The 10,729-nt window shown below is 41.6% G+C and overlaps 1 protein-coding gene across 1 annotated transcript; it reads left to right on the top strand.

The window, feature by feature from the left end:
* Positions 1-4,136: 4,136 nt before the first annotated feature.
* Positions 4,137-10,504, top strand: SBSPON (somatomedin B and thrombospondin, type 1 domain containing). Its single transcript, XM_009572873.1, has 6 exons — positions 4,137-4,312; positions 5,164-5,561; positions 7,403-7,597; positions 8,178-8,268; positions 9,101-9,277; positions 9,973-10,504. The coding sequence occupies exons 1-6, from the start codon at positions 4,137-4,139 to the stop codon at positions 10,088-10,090; spliced, it is 1,155 nt and encodes a 384-aa protein (XP_009571168.1). The 3' UTR covers positions 10,091-10,504.
* Positions 10,505-10,729: the final 225 nt, after the last annotated feature.

Below are 10,729 nucleotides of genomic sequence, written 5' to 3'. Positions count from 1 at the left end.
GTCGGGCTGGTCCGCAGCCCGGAGCGAGCCCCCCGAGAGGGGCGAGGGTGGGGTGCAGGCTGAGCGGGGAGCCCCCGGGCACCCCCGTCCCTTTCTGCAGGTATAGTTAGCTGGTTGTTGCCGGTGCTTTGTGGGCTGGAAGTTTTCCTAGGGTTTGGAGATGGGGTGTGCGGTAGGGGTCTCAGCTGTGAGGGGGCTCTGCAAGGCCAAATTCCTCCCCGCTATCAGGAGCCTGGGGCGGGGGCATGAGCAGGGTCGAGGCTGGGGCTGGTGAGGGTAGCAGCAGGCACAGGAGTGGGAAGAGAGACTTTTCCCACACTAGACATTAGCTAGATTTCTGCATCAGCTGTAGTATAGTGCCTGGGGTTTGCCTGTCTGAAGTTATTTTCCCTCTCAAATGTGATGTTACTTACCTTTCATTCATGCTCATCCCAAATACACATCGATTACAGCGGGGATGTAGGATTAGAGAGACAACAGGGAGATTCATTTAGCACGGTCTGTGTCTCTGAGCTGATTCCTCATGTCTTGCCAAACAAATATCAATGAAATAATGGAGGAAATGCACAGGATGAGGTTTTGTCCTCATTTCTAGGGGCAGGAATCAGCAAGGACTTCAAAATGAGCATAGAGGTGTGAGTGAGAGGGTCCTCATAGAGGCTGCGGGGAAGGCCCGGCTCCCAGCGGAGCAGTGGCAAGGAGGGGAAAGTGGCCCAGTTCTACCAAACTGGACCCAGCAGCCTTGTAGGTATTTATATCCCTTCTTTCTGTGGTATTTCTATCCTTCGCGGTCTTCACAATTTGTCCTCCCTCCCTCTGCCTGCGATGCGGGACACTGCCCTCGCTTTACAGGTGCAGCACTAGTACTCAGCCAGCCTCATGTCTCCTCCTCCCAGCTGGCTGGATGCACATCAGCCAAAAAGTCACGAGTCTCTGCTGCACAGTCCTGCCAATTAGGGTGCATTTAGCAGGCTCAGCGCCGTGCTGACATAGCCACATAGCTTTGGGACCCAAGTTGGCTTGCGCCTGCCTGGTTTGGGAAGGGGGAGTACGACTGTCGGACGGTATAGACCCGTCCTAGGTGATGTAAAGCTGCACAGAAAGACTCAGCAGAGCGGAGCTCTGACCCCAGGTCTCCAGAGGAAACACGGTCAATTCTCAGACCGCTAAATAATCTCTCCAGAATAACAGAAGGGAAAAAAATGTGCACCATGAGGTCTGACAGAAGGTAGCATCTTTAAAATTAGCATTTTTTAATATATTGATCTTTTGTTCAGGAAAATCAGTAGGGGGAGAACTGGCAAGATGCTTGCTTGTCATATAGTCACAGCATATTGCGTCTTTTCAGTAAATCAGATGATTTTTAATATTCAAGTGTAACAGGAGAGAGCTAATAAAGGTGCGTAGTGTTAGCATTAAAACGGAGCTATAATCCAATAAAAATTTCTGTGCTCTTCAAAAAGAAGCTCAAACTTGCACTTGAAAAGTTCTAGTTTAGACACTTTTCTTACCACGACTTCCGGCACCTGATGATGCCTTATTGTTATCGAGATGTTATTTTTTGTCTCAGGCTCGGTGGTGGTTGCCTCGAAAGGCATGATGTGTTTGTGTTGCCGCTGTCTCGTACCCTGCGTGGGTGCCCTAGATCCTGGCAGTCTCAGTGAAGTCTCTCTGTCTCTCTCTCTCTTCTGCACCAGAGCTGGAATTTGACAGTCTCTGGTGGCCCAGTTCAGGGAGCTAAACCCGCAGGAAACTATTTCTGTTTTCTCTATTGCCCGTTTCTGGCCGGTTTGTTTCCCTGCACTGCCTCGCTGCCCAGCTGTGTGAGCACCAATGCATGGGCGTAGCACGGGAGGACAGGCAGCCTGACAAGGTGGTCCTAGAACTCATACATCCAAAAACTACAAAACTGATCACAAGAAGTCCTTCTTTTGAAGGCAAATGATTATATATACTCTCTATTGCAAGCAGCCAGTAAGTTATGTTTTGTATAAACAGAAATTCCAAATAGTTCCAGGTTGTATCAACTTAGACAAGTGTGGCTGGAAATTTTAAAGTCGTTTTTGTTCCTGTTGGATGCTGAGGTCTCACCACTGAGTGTTTCTAAATTCTGTCCATGCGTTTAATGACACCAAGGATGTTTATTGGCATAGTTCACTCTGAAATACTGTTTTGAATGTAGAGTTCAAAAATTTAGAACAGAAATGTGAAGAAAGGTGACCAATGGTTCTCGTGCTACAGCTTGTTTCTCAGCCTGTTCACCACTCATCATTTCAGCACCTGCTGAAATGACATTTCATCCTTTTGCAAATATTTAACAGGAAGAAGTATTTGGGGAAAGTGTAAAGTGCCTCAAGTATATGTAATCAAGAAATGTGTTAGGAATAATACAAAAACAATGCTCCAAAATAATAGAAACCACTGAAAGGAGGGGCGTCCTAACGCTACCAACGCCATGCTTAAATTCTGTCATGCCTAAAAATCGTAGTAGGTCTGGTACTTTATAAATAGATGGCTCAGCAGAAGTCCAGGGGTCTGAACCTAAGTCCAAGGGTTTTTAAATAATTTCCTTATAGTTCTAACAATGAAGAAAGAATATTTTTGTACATAGAGAGCATTTTAAGTAGGAACTGCTGTACAATGAGAAAGCCTGAAAAAGGAATGACCTCGTCATTTGAATGGAAGTGGTTACGCTGAGAAAATCCGCAGATCCTTATACATTACAACATATGTTGTGCAGTGATTCAGTGAAGATACTGTAACCCTCTTTTTTCCAGAGATGAGAAAAAATTAAATAGAGAGTGACTCAGAAAAAAAAAATCTATGATTCACAGTGCTGTAAATGGGAAGGGGAAAAAAAAAAAAAAGTCCTGACCACTCAAGCTGTGTTTCATAGGATAGCAATGTAATTTTTCTGTGTATTTTTGAACTTCCAAGTGTCTCATTAGCCTCCACATTTTGGTAGATACCTGAGCACAAATCCTTTCCTTCAGGCTCCTTTGACTTGCATCCTTCTCATTGTTTCAATGAATCATCATCTACCATTACTGTGTTAAGTAAGCTGGGCCAATAGTAACAAAGACAGAGACCATAAAGATGTAGCTATGGGTCCCTGATACTTCTTTTTGTATTTCAAGAGATGGCACCATTCCTTTTATGTCCACTCTGGGACCCATTCTCTGTCATGCTGGGGAATTTTACATCTTTACAATGAGGCGCAAAACTGATGTACTGACCCTTAATAGTTGCTGGGTACTGACTGCAAGCACGACGTTATTATCCCACTGGCTAAATTCCATTCTAGCAACCCAATATGCTTATTATTCCACATGACTAAGGCAATTCATACGTCTTGTTCTAAATCTTGATGACCATAAAATTGCCATGTATTGCTGCAGATGACCAATACTTAACTGCCAGCTTGGTTTAATTCCAGTAAGACGTGAAGTCATTGCTTTATTTGTTAGGCAGCTACTCAGTCCCTTTGGAAGTTTTCTGTGTGGAAAATGCGGTGTTAGACCTGATGTTATCTGCATATCAAGGTGCTAATACGGGATTAAAATTACATGGAAGTTCTTACTTTTGCAGGTCATTCATACAGCCAACTTGGAAGAGAGTCAACAGATAAGGTGACACGTACTGTCCTTTGGGTACTCTAGGCAGAACTAAGATGTGTGATCAGGCATTGAAGTCTATGCTTGTACTATTAAATAAAGTGGGGCCAAGGACGGTTTTCTGGTCCTGCGGCCAGGTGGCAAAGACCGTGAGGTCCATACTACATTTAGCGCTTGTCCCGGCTATCCCATGGCGGGGTCTAAGACATTTTTACTATCACTGGTTTTCTTTTTTTCTAGTTCAAAACGCTTGAAACAAACGTTTGAGGGTTGTGCTGCAACATGTTAGGAGTGGTGCCTTCACAGCCAAGGAACTGTGTCATGTGCCTTGGGGTACCTAGGTGTGCCTGAGGGCAGTGCCTGGGGCTGCAGCGGCAGGTACCTGCATGTGGCAAAGGGAAATAACATAAATTTCCATGTTATTTTCCAGTGCTGTGCTACAAATCGTACCCAGGAGCTGTCTGGGAAGGTGTTTATCAGTAAGTGGAAGAAAATGCCAGAGAATGCTAATGGTTAAGCAGGATGGACAACCGGGGGCCCATTGCCCAGGGCTGCTCTGTGGTTCTGTTTCAGTGGAGTTCTTTAGGGCGTGGGATGCAGCGTCCTCGGCCACTCGTACGCCTGATGCTGTCGGGACACTCAAAAGTGGGCAAGTTTGGTCAGAACAGAGAGGAAAGAAGGGGAACTGTAATAGCATGGTAAGGACATCTGCCAGGTAGCTTCTCTCAGGGGTTTTATCTGCTTTATGATGTCTGTAGTGCTCCAACAAATTAGAGATGTAGTGACAGAGCAAACCCAGCAATTTCTGTGTCTTATGAAAAGTCACAAACACCCAAGAAGTTATCGCATTTTACTCTTTCTTCCCAATGTCTTGTACTGGCAGAATCCCAGAGGGCATAAAATATTTTCCTGAAAGACTAGTTTGGTCCAATCACTTTCCTGCAATGCTGATACAAGTATGTAACTAGTGGTTAAGCTGTAAAGCTTCATGGGGATTTAAATTGTAATCAGGAAATATAGAAAAAAAAAAGGTGGAAAACATGTGATATGTTCCATTACAAGCTAATGGGAAACAGCATACATGGGAAAGGAAAAAGCTTCATTTAACTAGATAATGAGAGGCATGATGCAAAACAATTCAGAACCAATTTAAGATAGCCCAACCATTGATTATAACATCTATTTTGTACCATTCTCTAAGTATCATGTTGAAGACCTGCCTTTGTAAAGGAGTGGAAAAGCAAAGTAAAATGTGATTCACACTACATGGAAAATAATTTTAAGCCTATTTGCAATGTGCAATGAAAACAAGTCTTTGAAGAATTGGGGAATTTCCATATCAACAAGAAACTCTAATATTAATATAGGCACCTTTAGGTTTTTATAAGACACTATGTGCTAGTATTTCAACTACGTGACATTAATTATAACTTTACTGAAAAAGCAAGCCCATCAGAGGACAAAAAGCAGCTAGTGATATTAGGGAAAGCAGCATGGACTAGGACACAGTGCTGCAGTGTTTTGACTGCTCGTCTCATTTCACGTTAAGGAAAGCTGCGGACACGGCCGTTCCCTGCTCGTCCAGCAGCACACGGGAAAGCTGGTACTGCCGCTGGTGTCCAGGCAGAGGACATTCCCTCTGGACACACACACTGACGAGAGAGCAAGCGGCCCGGAGGAATGAGGCTGCCCAACCTGGAGCACCTACCAGGTGGCCTCCAGGAAAAGAGGCTACTGGGAATGGACCACTGGTCAGATTAAACGTCCTCATAGGCCACAGGCTGAGGACTACTCGTGTAGTGAAATTACTGCTTATCCTCAGAGGATTCTTCCTCTTGATGGATGCCCATATGCAAGACATTTTTCTTACCTGTTCTCTCACTGCTCTGCCTGCGAGGCTGTGTAGACTTGAAGTTCCTCGTTGGAAGGGTTGTGTTTGTTCCATTGGTAAGCACCCAGAGATCATCCTCATCCAGCCCCTCAAGGGTCAGTGCTCAGTACAGTTTTGAAGAGCTGTAGTATTCATTTTGACTGCTAAAAGTGAAATTGCTAGTTTTCAAAACCTGGGGCTTGGTGTTCCTGGAGGTGAGGCTAAGGAACGTTCAGTTTCATGGAAACATGTGAAACAGCTGTGTGTTTTTTACTGTTGTGTGCTGTTAAGGGACAAATAAAGTGAAGACTTCTGTGTTATGTAGCTTCTTACTCAGGAATAATGTGTCCATCACCTGTTTCTGCATTCTGGGAATCAGGCTGCAAAACCTTTTCTTCCAGAGTAGATTATTTGTATCCACCTGGAAGATATCTGGCATATTGTCCATGTTTACATTAGCAAGGTTGACACAGAGCTACTGTTTTGCCAGAATATAAGTGAGAAATGCAAGAGAAGGGAGAATTATCGGTCGGAAAAATGCGTATCATGCTTAATATAAATGAGAACTACAAGGAGCATACCATCATTATTAGATGCACTGCAGAGAATAAAATAAGGAAGGAAATGACTAGTGGATAACAGATATGATAGATCTGAGCATTTCCAAGTTTCAAGACAATCCCGAAACTAAGAGATGCTTAGTCTATCATTTACATCTCTCCTGGAAAATGACAAACATGAGAAAAGGGATCATTCTCTACATAATATGATGATTTAGTTTTTTTCTAAAGAACCTGTGTGTTATTTAATCAAAAAGGTGTCAGAAGCCATGAACTGGGCTAAAGGTTTCAACAGTTGCCAGAAAAATACCACAGAATACAAAACAAAGCATTTTTCTTTCTTTCTTCATCTGCGGCCTTCAGTGAGCTCGCCTAATACATGTGAATGTAACAGATGAAGAGAGAAGTTCTTTGTATCTCTGTGTATTAGGCTGGGTTAGGAGAGACCAAAGGTACAAGTGTATGGTACCTGTACTATTGATGCTCTGCCTGAGGGAAATGCAGTTTCTCATGATTCAAAGTTTAATTTCAAAATAATGGCACTTTCCCTATAATGTTTTGGTCAAGTTCAGAGGAATTTTGTGATCCATGAGAACTAAAATTCAAATATCCAGTGGACTACTCTGTAGTTGGGAATGAGCAAAAGAGGGCCTTAAAATCACATTTTTACACATTTTATTTAGTACGTTTAAATATCTTCTTTGTTGTAAAACTCTATCTGTATCAGTAGTTATACAGACACAGAAACACAACTCTACACACGTCCCTGTTCTGAGACTAAACAAAACCAAAATTATCACCAAAAATTGTCTTTGCAGCAAGGACCGTGGAGCAGGACACCCTGTGTTAAAACAGGGCAACAAAGCTGTGGTGGTGGGACTTATTTCAGTGTTGAGGAAAAGGGGTTAGAAATCAATCTGAGGGGAATCAAGAGGGCTAAAAGGCCTCCTGAATTCTGCTACTTTATGTTCCAGCCTTTAAACAAAATCTGGCGGTGTAGGAACTGCCAGGTAGGTCAGACCACTCACTGGTCTAGATAATCCATGAGCTGGTCTCCTTCGGGGCTAATGCCATGTGCTTCAGAAGAGGGTACAGAAGAACCCCACAGCTGTAGTGAAAGGTTTCCATGAGGAGCTGTTTCTTTCTGGACGAGGGATGGAATAGGGAGCCAAGCACTGCAGGCAGGTTTGAACGTTAAATTTGAAGATGCAAACTCCTGGAAAAGCATTTTAAACCCTATAAATAAAAGTATGTAAGAAAGAAAAAACCAGACACAGTCTTATCACTCAAGCTTTTGAGAGCAATTAGGGTAAAACAGAAGTCTTGACTACTAGTAATGTTTTAATATTGCTTTGCAGCTCTTCCATGCGTTGTGGGGGAGTGGAGTCATTGGAGCGGCTGTGCAGAACAATGTCAACCTGACCTGCGGATACGTAGGCGCTATGTACAACAGGAACCTAAAAATGGTGGGGAACCTTGTCCTGCTCTAGAAGAGAAGGCTGGCTGCCTGGAATACCTGACTTACCAGGGAGAGGACTGCGGCCATGAACATGGTATTCTCTCTTTGATTTATCTGTACATTGTGCCCATCAGGGCCTTCATAAATTTTACTGATGTCAATGAACAGAAAAAAAAGTATCTATCTGCAGCTAGCTGGTTAAAAATACAATTTAAAACCTTACTTTCTACTGTCACATTCCTCTTTATTCTATTCTTGTATTTTTTTCCTACTCAGGCTTTTCTTAATTTCTATTAAGTGAACAACTAAGCTGCATGCATTCCTTCAGTTTCTTGATTTAAGCCCCTCAGTAAGCATCAAATTATCTCTGTGCAAAGTTAGAACACAAATTCAGTACGAACAGGAAACAGAGTTCCTTGTAGGATTCCAGCACATCCTATTTCCTCACAGCCTAGATGGTATGCATTTCCAGATATATTTCTTCTGAATAAGGAGAGAGCTTTGCTGTAGCGAAAGGGGTTGAGGTCTGATGTTGCCAACATTTTATCACTTTTTCAATGAAGTCAGTCAGCATCACCATCCACAAGCTCCTGATTCATTCACCCACTGTTACAGTAATTGAAATATGACTCAGCTGTGTCTTGCTGCCTTACCGTAACTGTTTTCTTCCTCAGTCCCTGCTTTCATAACTACCTCTGAATATGGTAAAGAAAGAAAACGACGAGCAGCATCTTCTCTCTGGCCTTCAGACAAAGAAGCAGCTGGGTAACCTATTTATCATATGCATGTGGGTCATCTTGTTCAATAGAAAATAGCTGGCTACAAAGAAAAATGTAATTAAATTTGCAATAATTAAACAATAAGCTATAGCTTGTACTGTTTTTCTCTCTGCGGTTCATTTGCATGTTCTAGATGTTGTTTTCTATTACTTGCTAATTGTCCTGAATTAGACATTGGGGTCATGGCAAATCTGAGGATAGCTGCTCTTGAAAGCAAACAGTAAATAATGCTAAACCAAAGCAGAATGTATCCGTAAGTGTAAGTCTGAGAAATTAGATGTAGGTCTCTGAACAAACAAAATGGGCTGAATGTGATCGGTCTCAAGAGACCTTTATTCTAAATTAATTGACACAAGCAGTAAAAAATTTTGTTTAGTTACTGGTAGAGATGGTTATGAAGTTTAAATTAGGCTATTATTGGGTCTGTAATGCTCATAATGCTTTGCCCTATGCTACTTTCGCCAGAACAATAAAGCCCATCAGTATTTTTAAAGCCTCTTTTCCATTTTCTTTTAGCAGCACAGCAGAAAAAATATGGGTTACTGAGACCTGTTTTTCAACATAATTTAAGAATACAGAACACAACCAGAAAGTGAGATTATACATACAGCACTGGGGCATGGAATGAGAAATAGTTTGCACAATGTTTTTAAGAATCCATTAATTAGGTTAGGGTCAGAAACAGACTTACTAGCAATGATGATGTCTAACTTGTACTTCACAAATACCACCCGTATGATATGTAAGTACATTTAAAGTGTATACCTAGCATGTGCTTTATCTATCATAACTAATTTAGAACTTTTCCTTCTGAGCAGATATTGTGTGGAATTTAAAACAGAATCACTTTCACACCACTGTGCTTTGGAGAATCGGCCGTACGCTCGATGGATGCAGTACCTACGAGAAGGACATACTGTGTGTGTAGCTTGCCAGCCTCCAGCTATGAGTACTGACACGCATCGTTGTTCTGGAGATGGCCATAACGCAGATGGGTAAAGAAAGCCATTTTTCTGCTGTCTCTTCTGTTGCAAAACCCAGTACAAAAGTTAAGACTTCTCAAAGTCTCATTAAACACTGCATTTATTATACCTAAAAAGTTAAACGGCTCATACCACTTGTAGAGCTCAAAAGATTTACCCGTTCAGCTCTCACAGAAATTGCTTTTAAAACCTAGTTACAATTGGGAAATAATTTCAGTATAAGAGTTCAGTGCTTTGAATGCTTTATTGACTATTGTGAAGGGATGATGCAACTTCTGTGCAAGACGTCTTTTTACAGCTACGGGCACTTTTACTTAAAAACGTTATTTTCTGCCATAATCCAAATCTGATTTCAGGTTTAACACTGGTGGATCAGTACTTCTCTCAAACCTATACACCTGGATTCTAGAACAGTAATTTTGAAAGTAGACATTTAATATTTGGAATGGATTTTTATTTGATCTATACATTTATTAATATGCATTCCACTTAATACCTGTACAACCAGCTACTCAATCCACCATCCTGTATACTATACTTAGGAATATAGTGCCTGCTCCAGAAAGCATTTTAAGAGCTAGATGAGCTAATTAAAGTCTTACATTATTAAGCAAATCTAATCTTCTGACATGTTATACAACACAACCTAGCGACATGAAATATACAGTTTTCAGTGTTTTAATTCCTCATTTACTGTCACATTTCAGAGGTAAAATCTTACACTGGGAAGCAGTTGGCAACTCTCAGTGCCAAGGAACCTGGAAGAAGATTCGGCAACTGGAGCACTGTTCATGTCCCCTTGTGCATAGCTTTATTTTTACATAAAAGTTTAAAAGACCTTTAAAACAGCAACAACAAAAAGATTAAGAAAATTGACATCAATGCCAAGAAACCTACATCTTTCTGCTGCATTTTCTGGAGCCTAAACGAACTTTAAAGGAGTCAGAACTTTGGAAGAAGCATTTTGGGAAACTCTCTCTGCTTTAATACAAAACGCTAAGACTGATCTTTGTATTAGAACACTAGAAGCATGTTTCCATGTTTCTCTTTTGTAATTAAAGAGCTAATGTTTCTAACTGTAGTAGCCGCTTTTCCTAAAGCTCTCGTTCTTTACTGGCCCCAGTTCTGTCTACAGGCACTGCTCCTACTCACTGGTGAGCCAGCCAAACATTCTCAAGTCTGAGAATAGTTATGTCGTCATTAAGTAGCAAGGGTGAATAAAAATGAAAGTTTGAGAGCTAGAACTGGATTTCAGTTTAAATCCTTTGTTCCTTCCCAATATCATCTAGACAGTTGTTTATACTACAAGTGGTCAGTATTCTTCCTCTACATAGCAGTTTTAATGTTCAGCCACCTTCATAAAGACATATGACTAGTCAGCATTGTTAAAGAAGTAGTCTTGTTCAGAACCTCATGTCACTAATACACAGTGTGAACTTTATGGGAGACGAACCTAAACAAGAC

This window comes from Fulmarus glacialis, unplaced genomic scaffold (genome assembly GCF_000690835.1).
Source record: "Fulmarus glacialis isolate BGI_N327 unplaced genomic scaffold, ASM69083v1 scaffold8272, whole genome shotgun sequence".
NCBI classification, from domain to species: Eukaryota; Metazoa; Chordata; class Aves; order Procellariiformes; family Procellariidae; genus Fulmarus; species Fulmarus glacialis.
This window is presented reverse-complemented; position numbering and strand designations above follow the sequence as displayed.